The 18,903-nt window shown below is 50.0% G+C and overlaps 6 protein-coding genes across 6 annotated transcripts; 3 read left to right on the forward strand and 3 right to left on the reverse strand.

Moving 5' to 3' along the window:
* Positions 1-639: 639 nt before the first annotated feature.
* Positions 640-2,010, forward strand: ASPVEDRAFT_127449 (uncharacterized protein; the record flags this gene model as incomplete). Its single annotated transcript, XM_040806458.1, has 1 exon — positions 640-2,010. The coding sequence occupies one exon, from the start codon at positions 640-642 to the stop codon at positions 2,008-2,010; it is 1,371 nt and encodes a 456-aa protein (XP_040666657.1).
* A 267-nt stretch (positions 2,011-2,277) lies between these two features.
* Positions 2,278-3,961, reverse strand: ASPVEDRAFT_51946 (uncharacterized protein; the record flags this gene model as incomplete). The annotated part of the gene is made up of 3 exons (XM_040814548.1): positions 2,278-3,336; positions 3,394-3,780; positions 3,836-3,961. The coding sequence occupies 3 exons, from the start codon at positions 3,959-3,961 to the stop codon at positions 2,278-2,280; spliced, it is 1,572 nt and encodes a 523-aa protein (XP_040666658.1).
* A 574-nt stretch (positions 3,962-4,535) lies between these two features.
* On the forward strand, positions 4,536-5,977 carry ASPVEDRAFT_126632 (uncharacterized protein; the record flags this gene model as incomplete). Its single annotated transcript, XM_040806379.1, has 2 exons — positions 4,536-5,082; positions 5,133-5,977. The coding sequence occupies 2 exons, from the start codon at positions 4,536-4,538 to the stop codon at positions 5,975-5,977; spliced, it is 1,392 nt and encodes a 463-aa protein (XP_040666659.1).
* Positions 5,978-6,257: 280 nt separating this feature from the next.
* Positions 6,258-6,542, reverse strand: ASPVEDRAFT_126990 (uncharacterized protein; the record flags this gene model as incomplete). Its single annotated transcript, XM_040806411.1, has 1 exon — positions 6,258-6,542. A coding segment is annotated over one exon (285 nt), but the record flags the coding sequence as incomplete, so codon positions are not given.
* Positions 6,330-12,824, reverse strand: ASPVEDRAFT_593308 (uncharacterized protein). The gene is made up of 4 exons (XM_040815475.1): positions 7,420-12,824; positions 6,877-7,365; positions 6,712-6,827; positions 6,330-6,658 (listed from the first exon to the last, which is right to left on the reverse strand). The coding sequence occupies exons 1-4, from the start codon at positions 12,620-12,622 to the stop codon at positions 6,632-6,634; spliced, it is 5,835 nt and encodes a 1,944-aa protein (XP_040666661.1). The 5' UTR covers positions 12,623-12,824; the 3' UTR covers positions 6,330-6,631.
* Positions 12,825-12,949: 125 nt separating this feature from the next.
* Positions 12,950-18,903, forward strand: ASPVEDRAFT_593098 (uncharacterized protein). Its single transcript, XM_040815473.1, has 5 exons — positions 12,950-13,373; positions 13,425-13,451; positions 13,499-13,938; positions 13,983-18,616; positions 18,671-18,903. Exons 1-5 carry the CDS (start codon positions 13,276-13,278, stop codon positions 18,797-18,799), a joined length of 5,328 nt encoding a protein of 1,775 aa, XP_040666662.1. The 5' UTR covers positions 12,950-13,275; the 3' UTR covers positions 18,800-18,903.

The following is an 18,903-nucleotide window of genomic DNA, read 5'->3' on the forward strand; positions in this document are numbered from 1 at the left end:
GTCGTTCGGACCTTGTGTGGTGGTCAAAGCCATGCTCACGGACGTTCCATCCAGATTGACCTTCGACCATGATTTGATAGTCTGTTAGGTGCTGATGCCCGGATTACTTGCATACCCTCAGTCCCCCCAGACGCTCGAGCTTCAGAATGCGCCAATGTAATAGCTCAGACCCATTCCATCAGGAGGGAGGCTCGGAATTGCTTTTTCCAATTTCCGGAAATGATTGCCGGGGTTTGTGTCGCAGGTGGGCTGGTTCTCGCGGCGCGTGCACTACTAGTCGCCCTACTATCGCAGCCCATGCCTGATCGACAAGCCACGAAAGATGCAACTTGCAGACTGGTTGCTGCCCCCGACAAGTTGGCGTGTATGGCCATGGCCATAAGACCAGCGGTTTGAGCTTACGCAATGCTTCACGGCCCTCCTTATCATCACAATGTATGAGTCTGTTGTAGCAGTTTTATGATGGCCTGCAGCACGTTCCAGTGACACCAATCCTCATGTCCCCAAGCGGATGGCCAACGTATATCGTATTGTTTCATATTATCGTGGTGCCTCACCTCGTACTCGTAGACCGCTATTTATTATATGAGCCTTCACAATACCGTTCGAAATGCGGGAAAAGCCAGAGCACCAGCAAGTATGTCGCTCCAAGACGTCTTAGGCCAGCTTCCTCTTCTCAAAAGCTACACCCATGTCCTGCTCTGTTTCCCTCTCGCTGATTCAGAACGGAAAGAGGTTCTGGAGTCTCTGCAATGCGCCACAAAACGCCTCCTCGCTGCGTTTCCATTTCTTGCTGGCAAAGTCGTGCACAAGGACGCCAGTCCCGGCAACTCCGGGTCATTCACCGTTGAAAGCTTCGATGCGGACAATGGCGACACCGAGAGAGAGAAAGTCCAGGAAATATTGCACATCAAGGACGTATCCGATAGCCTCCCTATGTATGCAAGTTTTCAAGCCGCACGAGCACCGCCATCAATGCTACCTGGCCCTCTGATAGCTCTTCCTCGCCCATCATTTCCGAATATCTATACGGACGAGACCGCGCCTGTCCTGGAGATCCAAGCATCACTGTTACGTGGTGGCCTCTTCCTCGACATTGCCGCACAGCACAATGTCATCGACGCAACTGGCATATTTTACATCGCCCACATCCTCTCGCGACTCATGGACAACCACCCGAACCCCATCCCTCATGCTGACCTCCTCCTGGGCAACTGTGACAGGCGTGACCTGATCCCTCTCCTTCCCCAGGATAGTCCACTCCCCCAGGAGATGTCGGTATTCACCAAGTCTCGCCCACCTACACTGAATAGGGAAGTCCTCGCCAGTTTCAAGTGGTACCTAGTCCACTTTTCCCCGGAGGCCATTACATCGATCCACGCCCAGGCTGCTAGTCATCCCGAGGACTTTGTCGAAAGCATAACTTCAGTATCAGTGAACGACGCAATAACCGCATTTTGCTGGCAGCATCTGATGAAAGTACGGGCCTCTCATATGCAACACAACTCAGACGACCGAACAACTCAAATAACGCGCGCCGCAGACCTCAGGCGCGCAATGAACCTTTCTCCGGCATATATGGGCCACATGGTCCGCACTGCAAACCTCCGTCTACCTCTATCCACCGTAACGTCTTCCTCTCTCTCTCATCTCGCCTCTCTTCTCCGACAAACAGTGTCAGTCCATACAACACCTCTGGCAATCCGCTCCTATGCGACGCTCATCTCCCGCACACCTGACAAGTCCACCTTCTTGTACGCAGGCGGTTTCAATCCGCTGACGGACTTTAGTTGCTCATCCGTGGCACATATGAGTTTGCCACGCTTTGGAGCGCTGGGCACGCCGGAATTTGTGCGGAGACCGACGTTTGGCCCACTCCCTAGTGGAATGTATGTTGGGCCGGCTGGAAAGAAGGAGGGCCTTGATGCGGCGCTTTGCTTGAGGGATTGGGAGGTTGATGGGTTGAAGGCGGATAAGGAATGGAGTAGCTTACTAGAGTTTGTTTCGTAGGTAGGTAAAGCAAAAGTTTAAGACAGGAAGTAGCTTTTCAAGCTTTGGATATCTATCTTCGTTAGGGTTGACAATGAAGAGGGAATTAGTTAACTGTGTGTTTGCAAAATTGAACCATGATTCTATACACTCGATATACGTAAAATGCCACTCCAAGTAAGGGGATGAACGTTGCCTATTTTACGCGGCCGTATATATAGCAACCACCTCCATAACCAGTTCTGTTCGACATCTCCTGTTATCTAGCCGAATGAAACAAATTCGAATCTACGACTTAACTCCCTGCTCTGTCTTCAGCGCCCGGTTTAAATCATACTTCTTCACAAACAAACTCAACGCCAGCCCAACCCCCGCAACTCCGGCCATGAACACCCAGATAACCCTTAAACTGTCCGTATAAGCCTGCTTCATATGATACTTAGGCCCGTCTACACCAGATGTATCATCCATTCCCTTGATAACGGTAACCAACGCCGCCGCATCCTGACTCAAAACCCCGGCTTCACTCCTCCACTCGGGATATTTAAGCAGTTCGTGACGCATCCGATTTTGAAAAACCACGCCCCCAATCGCAATGCCGACAGCCTGCCCAAAGGCGCGGAAAAAGACTACCATCGCCACGGCCACAGTCAAATTCTGGTTCGTCGCCGACGCCTGCACCGTGCACACAATGGCAGCCGTTAAGAACCCCACTCCCAGTCCGGACGGGATATTCAGCAGGATCCAGCCAGCCGTGCTCGTGGTCGGGCTGAGCAAAGTCAGAATCCCGATGCCTACAATTGAGAGACTCCAGCCGACCCACAGACCCCATCTATAGCGGCCTGTGATTGTGACGATGAACCCGCAGGCGATGGCCGAGGGCGCGACGGTGAATGTCTGCGGGAAAAGCGCGACGCCGGTTAAGATCGGCCCGAATTCGCGGACTGCTTGGTAGTATAACGGCAGATAATACAGGGCGCCCCAGAGGATCAGGCCCTGTAGGGAACTGGTTATGAATGCGATTGTTGCGCTGCGGTTACTGAAGACGGAGTGGGGGATCATAGGGTTGGGGGCCATAAGAGAGTATATTGTGAAGCCTGCAAGGCCTGCAAGCCCGAGGATTAGGGGGACTAGCGTGTGCCATGAACTCCATGGGAACATCACCCCGCCCCAGGTTAATGGTATCAGGAAGGAGGATGTGCTAGCGATGAAGAGGGCTGTACCAAAATAGTCGATGCGGCCGAGTTTGGATTTTAGAGTCCCTGAGGGTGTTTCAAGTTGAAAGAAGAAGATGATTAGCACCGCGGAGATTCCGATGAAGGGAAAGTTTATATAAAATATCCAGCGCTGTTGGACTGGGTTAGCTCAGTTATTCCGGGTTGGTAGAAGGTAGGAAAGTAATACCCAAGTGACGTTCTCGGAGAACCCTCCACCAAGGATAGGGCCCAGCACAGACCCGAGGCTGTACATTGCACTCAAGATGCCATAATAATTCCCCCTTAGACGGAGTGGCACAAGGTCAGTGACCACAACCTCCGCGAGCACAGCGATGCCGCCGCCGCCCACTCCCTGTATGCATCGCCCGATCAATATCTGGGAGAAACTATTCGCAACCCCAGCTACCACAGCACCGACAAAAAAGAAAACCAGCGAGACCAAAATCACTGGACGGCGCCCAAATATGTCAGAGAGCGTAGCTGTGCTAGGTTGAAAGACCGTGGAGCAGAGCAGGAACGAAGTCCCGCTCCAAAAGGCTTCCATAGCACTCCCACCCAGCTCACTGGCCATTTCCTAGCATTGTATATTAGTATAATTTGTACCATTCTATATCTGACGCTGGGAGTACCGGGAGGGCAACGGAAATGGAAGTCCCATCGAGGGACACCATTAGGGTTAGGACCGCAAGAGCGCAGAAGATTAGACGGCCGGTGTTGGTGAGCTTGAAGTCTTGATAGCTCGGAACTTCCTCCATCTCTGGCAATTTTTCTTCATCGTGTGCATCTCCATCTTTCAAGTCTATTATCCTTTCTGGACCTCCTAAAGTCTGGGGTCGGGCCGTGGTGAGTGAATCCTCTCTCGCATCCTCGGGGATGACAGTGATCTCAGACGAAGCCATAGTTCTATTTCTGTCAGCAACGATATAATGAGTAGCATTGAGGGTAAAAGTCGTGTCAAGAGGAGAGGATCGAAGTTGGTTCTGTTGGTTGCACATAATTCAACGTCCGTACTACACCGGAATAGAGAAACACAGATTGAAGACCCAGGCCCCAACATGGATGCTTAGATAGCACAAGCCAGATACTGTGAGACATACCTCACTGCAGGTCAAAATCCAAACACACCCAAGCATCGCAACACAGACACGAAATAAACCCCCGTCAGCCTCAAACATCATCCCGATATGTAGGGCAACATCCATCGGACAAGGGCTGAGTCTAAACCCGACGCCGCTTGAGTACAAAAAGACACAGCACGGCCATCAGCTGACACAGTACACCCAAGACAATCAATTTGCCCACAAGGGGCAAGCTCATCCAGACGCCAAAATGTCCGAAACCAACGAAGTCTCAGTCGCGATCATCGGTAGCGGCATAATCGGCAGCGTGCTAGCCCTAGGTCTCATCCGGCGCAACATCAAAGTCCAGGTCTACGAGCAAGCACGCTCCCTCCGCGAAATTGGTGCCGGGATCGCATTTACCGCGAATGCAAGACGATGTCTAGGTCTGATTGATCCACGGCTCGACGACTGTGTGACAGCCGTCGGAACGGTTAACGGAGACCCAGCCAGGCCGAATAATCACATGCAGTTCATCGATGGATACACCCATGACCCCGTTAAGCATCATCTTCCAGGTGAGGATCTTGCTGGCAAGACGTTGTACAAGCTCCATGCCGGGCCCAGGGGGTTTGAGGGGTGTCATCGGGCGCACTTTCTGGAGGAAGTCATGAAACTAATGCCTGAGGATGTTGTGCACTTGTCGAAGAGGCTGGATGTTTACCACCTTCCACCCGAGGACAGAGATGGTAGCGGTTCTGGGAATGAGAAGATCAAACTCGTCTTTTGCGACGGTTCCACCGCCGACGCAGATATCGGTAGGTTCACTGCCCCATCTACAAGGTCAACATGTACTAACAAACTCCAGTAATCGGCTGCGATGGGATCAAATCGCGCGTCCGCGGGCTCCTTTTCGGGACCGACAACCCAATCTCCCATCCGCACTATACGCACAAAGTTGCTTACAGGGGTCTCATCCCCATGCACCTGGCAATGGAACGTCTAGGCACCTACCGCGCTCTCAATCAGCACATGTATGGTGGGCCCAATGCACACTTGCTACATTTTCCAGTTGCTGGTCAGAAACTCCTTAATGTCGTTGCCTTTGTTAATGATCCTGAAGAGTGGCCTCTGGATCGGAATATGACGCAACCTGCGACGGCGGGCGGATTACAGAGTGCTTTTTCCGAATGGGGCCCGACAGTGCGTGCTATTGTTGATCTGCTTACAAAATCCCAGGGGATGGACAAGTGGGCGGTTTTTGATCATTTTGATCACCCTGCTCCAAGGTATGTTGGTGGCAAAGGCGAGGGAGGGATGGGAAGGGTTTGCATTGCCGGTGACGCGGCACATGCTAGTGCGCCGCATCATGGTGCTGGAGCTGGTATTGGCGTTGAGGATGCCCTGGCGTTGTCTATCCTACTTGAGAAGGCGGTTGGTGATATCAAGTCTGGGAGTCGATCCAAGGGAACCACGCTGGGGGCTGCCCTACAGGCATTTTCTAATGTCCGGCACGAGCGGTCTCAATGGCTTGTAAGGAGCAGTAGGGAGGTGTGCGAAACGTATGAGTGGATTAATCCTGAATGTGGGGGGGATATGGCCAAGGGCTTTGAGGATGTCAAGGAAAGGTCGCATAAGATCTGGTATTTTGATATTGAGGGAATGGTGGAAGAGTTGACAAGGGAGTATCACACTGAATTCCAGAACAGCTAGATTACACTCCAAAAGGTTAGTTAGATTTTTGAAGCTTGGGAATATGGACATGCTAACAATTGTTTACCGTCTCTCGTGTCCATTGGATAGAGCCCGAGGTGGGAAAAGCACCAGCTGGCAGCCTCCAACTTTTCCCGATTAGGATAATTGGCCTGCCAAGAGAAGGCAGAATATTAGGCCTGGCCCAGGCTAGTCTGATACTCCAATAATATCATCAAATTCTATAGCTCGCACTTCATCTATCACTAGGCCGAAAAGATTGAGAAAGGAAACATCTCACTCATGACTCCGAAAGAATTTCCGCAAGAATCGGACTTTGGGTCAGCTCGAATGCTTCCTGAATATACTCCCGCTCCAATGAAAATGGTCGCGCCATGAGATTTGGGATATACCTTCCTACAAGCTGCTCCACATCAACGTTGTCCACCAGGAAGCCTGGCCGCAGGAGGCACTGGCGGAATCGATCAACTGTATTCCGCAAATGACTCGAGTGAAACGGGACGTCGATTCCTTCTAGTGGAACCGTTGCCGTCCCGCGCTGAAGCTGGATGGGGCGTGGCAGGATTCTTGCATCGGCAAGAAGAGAGTCGATAACAGCTTCGAACTGACTCGGTGTTGGCTCAGCCTCGTCACAGCCGTCCGCTATATAATCGATCAATTTTCCCAACACGTACAGGTTCGCTACCTAAATGGACAATGAGTATAGTGCTGCATCTCAGTCATGAGCAACCTACTGTTCCAGAGCACACATATTGCTCTCCCTCAATATTGAAATTCACAATTTCGAGCAACTCTTGGCTCTGAGTCGCGATCTGGCGAACAAGGTAGCCGAGCGTGGACTGTGTAAAAGCTGCTATCTTTAGCATTGCAATGGTTATCGGAGCAACGAGGCGGCCTACCTTGTCCCACGCGTTTAGGGTTCATCGCCACCATCCCGTAAGTTGTCGCCCCTTGATCGTCGCGCGATACGGACGCTTGCATTACTGACCCTCGATAAAACGCGAGCTCGACAAGAGCACCCGTGGTTATGGAACGAGATAACGCAGATAAGGCTCCATATTCTCCAAGCGAGTGCCCTGCATACAAGGCTCCTTGTGACACGAATCCCTTGGCGCGTAATTCGGCAAACGCGGCGGCTTCAAATAAAAGAATTGCTGGTTGGGCAAACTGTGTAGAGTATAGAAGACCCCTCGGATGTGTAAATGTGTAAGAAGCGGAAGTAGAAGTGAGTCCGGCAAATACAGGTTTTTGAACCCGTTTACCATCTGCCAGAACAACTTCTGTCGTGATATCTAGGTACTTTTGCCTTATTCGTCGCCCGTTTCTACCTCCGAAGTGGATGGTAAGGACCTTGGGGTTGTTTCGAACCATGTCCAGAATGGACCATCCTATTCCACACATTAGACACTTCTCGGGCTAAGTTAGATATGCCGAGGACTTACCATAAGCATCAGACAGTTGCTCATCAATATCATCCCACACGGCCTTCGCAACTGGGCTTGTGTCATATAAATCCATGCCCATTCCTTTGCTTTGACTTCCTTGACCAGTAAATAAATAAGCAGTTCTAGGCTGCTCAGCCTCAGCTTCGGCTTCGAGAACTAGCTCCTCGCTATCCTTGCGGGAAGCAAGTACCATGAAGCGCATCCGCCCGTCAACCATCCCGACGTGTTGAACCTTCACGATGAGCCTCTCTCCGGGCATAACCATTTCAAAAAACCGAGTGTCAAACCGACGAAGCCTTTCTCGGTTTCCCTGCAGCCCTAAGTATTCTAATACCGTCTCCACGATGGCCGATGTGCACATTCCATGGCATAGTGTCCCAGGGAGCCCGGCTAGACCAGCAAATATCGGCGACGTATGAATGGGGTTAAAGTCTCTTGACAATTGCGCGTACGGCTGATTGCTTCGGGGCATTTGGATATCCATAGATGATTTCCCTGTCAAGCCTGGGTTGTCGAGCCTACAGTGTGCTTGTGCCAGCTTTCCTCTGCGCTCAAGGAAGTCAACGACGGGGTTTCCCGTATATTTGCCCTTGAAATGGACAACTCCAACTGGCTGTCTCTGTCCACCACTTGCTTCGATGGTAACTGCTCCTGTAACATGTAAATCCACCACGTCAGAATCTTTGTGTTTGTATGTACTTTCGAGGATAAAAATGGCAGACTTTCCTACAAGAGGCACGACAGGCGGATACTGCGTGAACCATCCCCTACTCAGGAGTATCGACTCTTCCATTTCCGAAACGATATCGTATCTCCAGGCCTTCTCCCTGACCCTCCGAAACAGAGACGCAGGATGCTCTTTGCATCCACGGAAAAGAAATGTCGACGTAACAAGCATGACTGGTGCACCGTCCCGCAGGACCCGACCTTCTATAATGACTACTCTTCCCGCGTCTTCGTCATAGATGCCGCAGACACTTGATTCAGAGGTCACTGTCTCGCCCAGTCGCAGGGGGGTTGCATCGGGGTAATAATCAAACGAGTTCGAGCGATGGACGAGGCGAAGCAGGTCGCCACCGACCTGAAACAGCGTTAATGGCTGAGATATAACATCCCATGTAATGATGATACCAAAGTTAATTGGTAGCACATCTGTACCCATGGCCATTTGTCGGCGGTCAATGAAGGCTAGGCCTATCGTCGCCGTGTGCTCGTCGAGCATATCTTGAGTTAAGGTAATTTGTGGCCCATAAAACGTGTCCTCTAAGGATTTATCGCACACAAGTTCATCTCCAAACCAAAGGTGGCTATAGAATAATTTGATGCGCTCATTCCGCTGTTCCATTACCTCTCTTATCCGGAATGAGGCATTTGTTTGATCAAACCCGTAAAATAACCTCAGTGGTTCGGACCCCTTTGGTGGATTTATTTCGATCATAATATCAGAACTATTGTGGCAGATAGCCTTCATTGACGAGACCACTTGGTGCGATTCTTGAGCTGTCAGCACTAACTCACAGGCATCTGGGTGGTATTCCATAGAAGCGCCGGGTATAGCTTTCATGGACCAATGGAACAGGTTTTTTTGTCGTACACCCCTTTGTAATATAACATTATTCTCGAGAAGGGCTCGAATCCAAAGGGGATAAGCAGGTTTTGGTGTGATATTAACACCTCCTGATGAGAAGGAAGCATCATCGGATGGGTCAGATAGTGAGGTTATTGATGTACTCAATGTTTCTTCACTGAACTCCCTTCCGTTTGATGACACGCTTGACCAGGAGGCCGGCGTAGCAAGCCCACTCTCCAGGTCTGGGACTAACTCCTCCGCCATGGAATTTTCATGTAGTCTGGTGACAACTCCCTCGGTGATAGAATCTAGGATATATCCGGCAGGCTCACTTGGATATCGAGAATACTGCGCTGCAACAGGGCCATGCAATATGCACACTCTCTGTGCGTCGCACCCTTCAACAGCATCAATATCCTCTGCCTGCCATAGCGAGTCTTTCTTAAAGTAAAACTCAAAATCCTCGTCCAGAGCTGGGATGAAATTTACTGGTTTTCTCCCTGGCTGCTTACACTGTTTCAGGAAAAATGAAACATCCTCAGGGTTTAGCAGGTCGTCTTCGGCCGTTGGACAGGCCCGAACAAACGATTCCAGAAATCTATCTGGAGATTGTCTCAGTATATCGGTACCAAGTTCTGAGGCATGTATCGGGATAAATCGCAACCTTTCCAACCACCGCCTGGCCACTGTCATTGTAAGATCGATGTAGGATTCATCAATCCACCTGGTTTGGGCGATGTACATTAGACCAACCAAGCGCGTTAGAACGTCAAGATATGTCATTTCTTCAAGATCGACAACTTGACCTTTAGAGTCACGGCCAAACCACTGCTTTGCAAAGTCGGCATTCAGTCTTTGGATAATTGAGTGACGATGTCGAACCAAGTATTCTAGGCGTCCCTTTTCAGAAAGACTAAATACAGTCCTATCCATTTCAGCCCAAAGACGAACTCCACGGGTGGCGATTTTATGGATAGGTTCACCCATCTCAGATCTGACAGTGACTAGTCCTCCGGCTGGCCCAGTATATGTCTTTTCCCATTCAGCATCAGGGACTCCTGGAGTTGCGGCAATGATCCTCCTGACTGCAAGTGAGGTATGAGCTTCCGTTGCCACCATCATGCGACTGCCCAGTAATATGCCATCAAACGGCATAGCAGGGTACCCCATTGCCATAGACCAACATCCGCTGAGGTAAGGATAAATACTATCGCTATCTCCAAAGCCACTTCCAGCAACGAGATAGATATTTGGCTGTTGTCGGATCAAGCCATACATCGCGATAATCGGGGCGTGGAAGTCTTCAAATGAATGATGACCTCCTCCTCGTCCCCCCGTCCATTGTAGGATAACCGGAAATGACGGGTGCTTCCTGGCAATTTCCACCACTTGTCGTATTGCATCAGCAGATCCTGGTTTAAAGCTGATATGACGTAACCCTAGCGACTCTATGTAGGAGCTTGCGATATCAAGTGAAGGAACACCCGCCCCTATTGTCAATCCATCTATGGGAACTTGGTTTTGTGAGAGGCGGCGCAAGAGGTTAATTTGCCATGACATCGATCGGGGGTTAGCGTAAATGAGGTTACAGGTAACTCCTCGCCCTTGCTCGATGTTGTTAACGAGCTTCTTAATAGCCGCCTCCATTTGAGGTGCAGTGTGGTAGCCCCCTCCAGCAAGTTCCGCATGGTATCCGGCATTCATTATTGCGGCAACGAAATCTGGATGCACCGTTGTAGGAGTCATCCCTGCAACCATGATAGGTGGCGCTTCAATTATCTGACTCAAGCGAGTCTCCAGCTGGCTCTTCTCTCCCGGCCTCAGTTGTGGTTGAAACTGCTGGCCCCAGCTTTTCAGCCTAGTCGACGAATCCAAAAGCCTTGGGGCGAACAAGTCCCGCATGGTTGCCATTTCAGGATCCCTCGCATCCAGCTCACTCGCCTGGACCACTCGAATGCCCCAGCCCTCCCGCACTCGCTTTATCAATGGTGCAAGACCACCTCGGTCGAATGTTAGAATGTGGGATGCAGGATAGCCTGCCAGTGCAGAGGGCCAATTGCATTGCTCAGACGCGATGGCTTCAATAGCCATGAATAGAACATTTCCCTCTAGTTGACGTAGGTCCAGACCAGTTCGAGTGTGGTAGACAGGGATTGCCAGTTGGTGTGAATTTATGGAACGATCCGAAAAATATTGCTTAACGCGTGTCGCCGCTCGAGCCAGGTAGGGGGTGTGAAATGGCGTGCTTACCGGAAGAAACCCATGTTGGACACATGGTTTCCGATCATTAAAAGGGATTCTGCTTTGGTCTTTGTCTTTGCTACTGATTTCCATCAGGTGTCTTTCCAGACAGAGCAAAGAGGCGACTGGCCCGGCTATGACAAATTGATCAAAGGCATTAACAAGGGCCAGGAAAAGGACCTGGTATGCTGGTAGGCCCACATTGATATGGTTGATTACTGCCTCGATCTCCTTTCTTCGGAGGCCGCGTACGTTTAGCATGTAAGATGGCGTATTTGCATTATCATCTTCGACGTGCTTTGCGGCTGGGACGAAGCTGTGAGGTGCAACATGGTGACACTCCCAGCCAAGCCGAAATAGGACTTCCACAATTAACTGGGCGTTTTGGTAGAAATTATCCCAGGAAGCTGACGCTGCGATACCAATAGCCGCTAGAAGACCCTGCGAATGGCCGGTGGCGGCGTGCAGCAGGTATCGCATTTCACCTGGATGATACCCCACAATATGGCATGTAACACAGTATCGAGCAAGACTGAGTGCCCCAATAATTGGGGCACTGACTGGAGCTGAAGATATAAAGGCAGTATCAGGAGCAGCTGCGGTGCCGCTAATCCAGGCTTCGAGATCCAGCCGCCGTCCTCCATAGTACGAACTGAACTCGTCCTGCGTGGAGAGGTCATAAAGACGGGAGCCAATGGCTCGGACGAATCGACGCAAAATTGGTCTGTACGAAATATAAAGTTCGCCGAATTCCCGAACACATGTTCGGCTTGACTCCCCTTGGCCTCCAAAAGCAGCCATTGTCTGGAACTCGTTGGCTTTGACATGTTGGAAAAAGGCACTCGGGGGCTGCCCTGAATTATCTCGATCGCTCGCCTCAACGAACCGATAGTATATTCCCAGCCAGTGTTGTCTGTCCTTTGATCTAGTGGTCAAGCCCGCTATGAGGGAGTGTATCTCGGTCACGTTTCTGAGGAATTCCGTTTCAAAGGCTCGTAACACCGTAGAGGCGACGTCCGGAGAGAAAGTTTGATATGTGAGCAGGAAATCCAGAAACTCCAACGCTAATTCAAGCCTACTAGGGCAGCCACTCTTGACTGGATAGGACGCAAGGAAAGCATTGCGGTGCGGTTCAACCAAGTGAAAATGTGCATCCGGGATCGACAGCTTGAAGTTGACGCCTCTGAAATAGAAGAAAAGACAAGTTTCCGAGGAGCAAGACGACGACGACGACGACGAAGAAGAAGAAGAAGAAGAAGAAGAAGAAGAAGAAGAAGAAGAAGATAATGAGGAAGGAAATGAGGGGGTAGAAGAATTGTTGATTGCACTCCGGGGCGTTGAGGGGCCAAGATCACGGGAGGCAGAAACCAACTCCTCTTCCAGAGCCATGTTGAAATGCTCTTTCTTCTCTCTTCCTGTCTCTATCTCTCACTTCTTCTTACCAGCTCAACAAAATAGAAAATGAAAAGTTGGCACAATCCACGGACCGGTTCTCGGGTTCATATCCCTTGTCAACGGCCGGTACCACATTCGCATCCCAACTGGTACACCTTTGCAGCTTCTTAATACCGGGAATATATTGAGCAGCGGCGTCCCTTACTTGAAGCAACCGTGACTGTACCAGTCTGACTTATCTTCGTGTGACTCCCTGATGATAGCCAGAGCCTACATCAAACCTCTGCTTCTTCCGTATTTCGGGTCTTTCATGGCTAGAGTCTCATATCTATATCGACTGTCTCACCTCGTTTAGGAGGGACTACGAATAAGACCTCTCGGAGTTTTCCTGAGGCAGTCCTACGTTGCACGACTCACATTAGAACCTGAAATGCAGCTAAAAGCCCCACCAGGATCGGCCCAGAACAATGGTCTAATGTCTATGCACCTGTACTGGACCTTTTTATGTCTGGGGCCACTCGGATGCGCATCCTGGCTCCATTCACAATGGCAAATTCGTATATTGAGACCTCCGGGTTTCGCCTTCAAGTTCGCTGCTTTTCTCATTGACCCGGAGTTGGCTTAATCCGTAAGTTTACCAATCTAGGATGACTTTTTTCCCTCCTGTGAATTCCACCTCTTCCCAGAGCGAATATGGACCAAAAGAAAAGGCATTGGCTTTGAAGATTATCATCGAAATTCTGTCGTGAGTATCTTCTTATAACAGAACTTGATGCCAATTATTCTGACTGTATAGATATCAATTAACGTCCCCAGTGCGATGGTAAATACACCCCCTTTCTTGGCAGTCACTCCTATTAACCCTAACAGGGTCGAGACACAGCAGCAATTGTTTCAAAGCGAAACATGCGTCCAACGGTTCATTGAAATTGGGCCCCGTACCATACTCTCAACTATGGCGAAAAGGTCAGCCAACGTCCACTCGAACTCCCATCTTTCAGGTAGATGGTCAAATCCAGAATTCCTTTCGTATCATGGCAATCGATCAGAGGTCTTGTATCAGTATACGCCCACTCAGATATCGGAGCCACGCCCTCAATGTCCCAATAGTCGCATTATTGAGAATTCCACGACTCCTAGTGCTCCGACACACCCTCTGTCTAGCTCCAACGGTCCGGAGATAAGTGCGGTTCCTACCGCAGATCTGTCTCTCCAAGCGAGTCATGTTATACTTTCTATTATTGCTCAGAAGCTTGGGCGCCGCTTCGATCAAGTTCGGGTAGAAAGCACCATTCGAGATCTCTCTAATGGTACGTTTTACTCTTTTCTCATGCGCTTGTTCCTAATTTAGTAGGGAAATCTACTCTGCAAAACGAATTGACTGGTGACCTCGTTGCTGAATTCGGTCGAGTACCGGAAGGCATCGAAGACAAGTCATTATCCACTCTGGGAGACTCACTGCAGGCAAATTTTAGTGGAGTCCCTGGTAAAATAATGTCTTTACTGATCTCCAGGCTGGTATCGAGCAAGATGCCGGCAGGGTTTAATCAGAGCACCATCCAGGATTATCTGAACTCACGTTGGGGTCTTACAAAGTCTCACGCCAATATCCCGCTCTGTTTTTCGACAACTATGGAGCCTGTGAGTCGATTAGGAAACGCCGATGAAGCGCGCAATTTTCTGGACGACTTGGTAAACCAGTATGCAACCTATCAAGGTATATCGCTCGTGCCGTCGAACCATTCTACCGACAGTCACGACTCCCTTGGTCCATCTATGGTGGATACAGCTAGTCTGAATATTCTCAACAAGCGGCATTCCAAACTCTATCGCGACCAGTTTGATTCGTTAGCAAAGTACCTTGATATCGAGCCGTTTGCCTCGGAGCAGGGTTCCGCGGACTCAGCGGCGCGAATCTCCGATCTGGAAGCGACAATAAACTTGCTGAATGCGGAATTTGATGACAATTTCATCAAAGGTATCCAGCCTATTTTTAATATAAAACAATTGCGCGAGTATGATTCCTGGTGGAACTGGTCTCGAGAGGAACTTGTCCGGCTATTGAGCGAAATTTCTCAAGACCCTTCCATCGCACATCACCCAGGGATCAAGAGTCGCATACAAGATCTGATGAGTAAGTGGGATCACAGTTGTTCGGATATTGTTCTCGCTCATCTAAATGGGCTGCAAAGTCGGTCCAACAGCCCATTCAATAAACTTCGACTTGCTCTAGAACAGGCCATTGCCTTAGGCAACCAGACTCTATCGATAGACCCTTTATTTGTCTATAATATTCCACCCATGGGTCCTCGAACGATTATCACGGAGTGCGGGCGTCTTGAATATCACGAGATCCCGCGGCTCATCAGCCATTATCCTGAAGCTGTGGCCTCAGGGCGAACTTGTGATGACGATGACGACGTAGCTCCTTTCGTTCACATCAAGACCAGGTCCGACGGAGGAGACTGGAAATATGACCCCAGAGCCACTAGTATTTACCATGCTGTGTTGGATGTGGGTGTCACAACCGGCTTCACCTTTGCTCACAAAACAGTCCTGGTAACGGGAGCTGGTCCCACCTCCATCGCAGCAAATATTATTCAAGGACTTTTGAGAGGTGGTTCTCGTATCATCGTCACCACGAGTCGGTCTATGTCGCAGAGCGCAGGATTCTACCAGCAGATGTATCGCCAGTATGGGGCAAAGGGATCCTCCTTGGTGGTTTTGCCCTTGAACCAGGCGAGCAAGCAAGATTGTGAAATGTTAATACAGCATATTTACGGGGCTGACTCTCCAACCGATGGCGACTTGGATTATGTACTTCCGTTTGCCGCTATCCCGCAATCTGGGGAGCCGGACGGTTTGGGGAGCCAGCAAGAACTTGCGCTTCGGGCAATGCTTGTCAATATTCTACGCATTATTGGTACTATCCGCCGAGAGAAAGAACGGCGGCGCATTGAGAATCGGCCAACCACCGTTATTTTGCCGATGTCCTGTAATGAGGGTACATTCGGCGGTGATGGGTTATATTCAGAGTCTAAAATAGGGTTGAAGACCTTATTCAATCGTTTCTTCTCTGAGAGCTGGTCAAAGTATTTGACAGTATGTGGAGCGGTTATTGGATGGACAAGAGGTACTGCTATAATGCAATCTTCAAATTTTGTCGCGGAAGAAGTAGAAAAGTTGGGGGTTATGACTTTTACTCAGCCCGAGATGGCTTTCAATATTCTGACCTTGATGACACCTGCACTGACTGCTTTAGCCGAGGATGCACCGATTTATGCCGATTTGACAGGAGGCTTGGATTCAATGTGGAACGTCAAAACACATATTTCGACGGCGCGAAAAGGAATATCTCACAGGCATCTGCTGCAAAAGGCAATAGCGGAGGAAAATGCTCGTGAAGAGACTATGTTAAGCAGCGCATCTGATACGAGACCAGAGCTGATGTTACCAACTAATACTCGACGGGCCAGACTTACCATACCCTTTCCACTATTAAGCGACTTGGGCGAGGGCTATCCCAGTCTTGAGGGCATGATTGACCTTAGCCGTGTTACAGTGGTGGTAGGATACTCTGAACTAGGACCATGGGGAAGTGCTCGAACGCGATGGGAGATTGAGCATCAGGGTGAATTTAGTCTTGAGGGCTATATTGAGATGGCGTGGATCATGGGTCTCATAAAGCACGTCGATGGGGAGGTTAAAGGCGAGCCCTATGTCGGGTGGGTGGATGCAGCGACAGGTTCGCCTATACCGGACGACCGAGTGCCGCAAAAGTACCACCAACATATCATGAGCCACTCCGGTTTGCGCCTAATCAAACAAACCAAGAAAGATAGCTATGATCCATCACGGAAGGAGTTTCTTCATGAAATTGCAGTAGAAGAAGACCTGGCCCCGTTCGAGGCTTCAAAGTCTACTGCTGAAGCGTTGAAGTTACGGCACGGCGATAATGCCACCTTACTTCCCATTGCGGACTCGGATAACTATCAAGTATGCATCAAGAAGGGTGCAGTTTTGATGGTACCCAAGGCTGTTCCATTTGATCAAGTCGTCGCAGGAAGAATTCCCGATGGGTGGGATCCTACTCGTTACGGGATCCCTGAGGACATTGTCCAGCAAGTAGATGTGATCACATTATATGCACTTTGCTGTGTCTCGGATGCATTCCTATCGGCTGGGATCCAGGACCCCTACGAGATATACAAACACATCCATGTGTCTGAACTCGCCAACTGTCTTGGTTCCGGAGGTGGTCCAATGAAGGTTATTCAAAACATGTATCGCGACCGATTTCTGGACCGCCAAATGAGAGGCGATATAATCCTTGAACATTTTATGAATAGCATGGGAGCTTGGGTGAATATGCTACTTCTATCAGCTACTGGCCCCCTGAAGACGCCGGTTGGTGCATGCGCTACAGCAATTGAATCTCTAGACATTGGATGCGAAGCTATACAGTCCGGGAGATGCAAGATGGCCGTAGTTGGCGGCTGCGACGACTACGGCGAGGAGTTGGCATTTGAGTTTTCCAATATCAATGCGACAGCCAACAGCACAGAAGAGTTGGCTAAAGGAAGAAACCCGTCTGATATATCTCGCCCGACATCCAGCTCACGGAGCGGGTTCGCGGAATCTGCAGGCTGCGGTGTACAGATTTTGATGAGTGCAGCACTTGCGATAGAGATAGGGCTGCCCATCTATGGGATTGTCGCCTATACTCATATGGCAAGCGACCAAACCGGCCGCTCTATTCCAGCACCGGGGAAAGGTATTTTGACCGCTGCGCGAGAGACCAGTCAGGCCAAACAATCACCTCTACTAGATCTCAAGCTCAGGCGCGCAGCTTTCGCCAGAGAAGTTTCTGATATCTACAGCTCTGCGAATGCGGAATCGAACCTCACTGGTCCAGGTGCGAGCAATGCTATCAAAAGTCGCGTCCGTGATATCCAAAACCGCTGGGGAAATAACATCCGTCAATCCGAGCCAGGAATTTCCCCAATTCGAGCTAGCCTGGCCACTTGGGGACTCACTATTGATGATATCAACATCGTTTCCATGCACGGAACCTCCACCAAAGCCAACGAAGTGAACGAGGGCGATGTCATCAACACCCAAATGGAGCACCTCGGTCGTCAAAAGGGAAATCCGCTTCTTTCAGTTTGCCAGAAGTCTCTAACGGGACACCCAAAGGCTGGCGCTGGCGCCTGGCAACTCAACGGCTGTCTTCAAATATTGCGAGACAATATTGTCCCTGGAAACCGCAACGCTGATAATATCGACAGCCAGCTACGGAAATTTGAACACTTAGTGTACCCAATGCAATCCATGAAGGTGGCAGAAGTCAAAGCAACTCTGCTCACATCATTTGGCTTTGGTCAAAAGGGAGCCATGAGTATCATAGTTTCACCGAGATACCTGTTTGCGGCACTTCCCGCATGTGAATACGACAGCTATCGCACCCTTGTCACCAAACGACAGCAATCAGCAATCCCAACATTCGTTTCTCGTATAATAAAGAATGATCTCGTACAGGTTAAGAGCCATCCGCCTTGGCATGACCCGGAAGCCATGCGAGATTTCTTCCTTGATCCCACCAGCCGCGTCGTGGACGGACAAATATCGCACAAACATGAAGCACCCTACATTGCCGAAAATGCCATGGATGCCCCTACGTCAGTATCAGGAACACTACAGGGAATACTCGAAACAATAAACAGGTCTTCTGCTTCGGCAACATCTGTCGGCGTCGACATGGAGGATATCAGCAATGTCAACATCCAAAACACTTTGTTCGTTGATCGCAATTTCACACAGGCAGAGCGTGAATACTGCTCCCAGGCAGCCAGCCCTCAAGCCTCCTTTGCTGGGCGTTGGAGCGCGAAGGAAGCTGTTTTCAAGAGCCTCCAAACCACGTCAGCTGGTCCTGGTGCTGCAATGAATGAAATCGAAATTCTTAATGAGCAAGGCATCCCGAAAGTCGTTGTACGTCGCTAAGCCCATCGCATTCTTCCGATTCTAGCTAACAAGCTGAACTAGCTCCATGGTCACGCCCAAGAAGTTGCGGACTCAAACGGGATCGCCAATATCGAGGTCACGATTAGCCACTGCGATAATACCGCGATCGCTGTCGCCTTAGCTAGCAAGAGGAACCACAGTACTGAGTAGATTAAGATTATTCCAGTCCTATCTACGTAATTAAAAATTAACGTTTCCGCCCAGAAAGGATACATCCAAGAGTACAACCATGACAGAAATTTTCATGTCCAACA

This window comes from Aspergillus versicolor (assembly GCF_001890125.1).
Source record: "Aspergillus versicolor CBS 583.65 unplaced genomic scaffold ASPVEscaffold_3, whole genome shotgun sequence".
Classification (NCBI taxonomy): domain Eukaryota; kingdom Fungi; phylum Ascomycota; class Eurotiomycetes; order Eurotiales; family Aspergillaceae; genus Aspergillus; species Aspergillus versicolor.

Bases quoted from the DNA above. Each gene is read 5' to 3' on its own strand.
- ASPVEDRAFT_593308 (XM_040815475.1), bottom strand. From the start codon at position 12,622: ATGGCTCTGGAAGAGGAGTTGGTTTCTGCCTCCCGTGATCTTGGCCCC. The intron at 6,828-6,876 runs GTAGGCCGCCTC...TAAAGATAGCAG, and splicing joins CCCTAAACGCGTGGGACAAG to CTTTTACACAGTCCACGCTC. The intron at 6,659-6,711 runs GTAGGTTGCTCA...CCATTTAGGTAG, and splicing joins AATATGTGTGCTCTGGAACA to CGAACCTGTACGTGTTGGGA.
- ASPVEDRAFT_593098 (XM_040815473.1), top strand. From the start codon at position 13,276: ATGACTTTTTTCCCTCCTGTGAATTCCACCTCTTCCCAGAGCGAATAT. The intron at 13,374-13,424 runs GTGAGTATCTTC...CTGACTGTATAG, and splicing joins ATTATCATCGAAATTCTGTC to ATATCAATTAACGTCCCCAG. The intron at 13,939-13,982 runs GTACGTTTTACT...CTAATTTAGTAG, and splicing joins CATTCGAGATCTCTCTAATG to GGAAATCTACTCTGCAAAAC.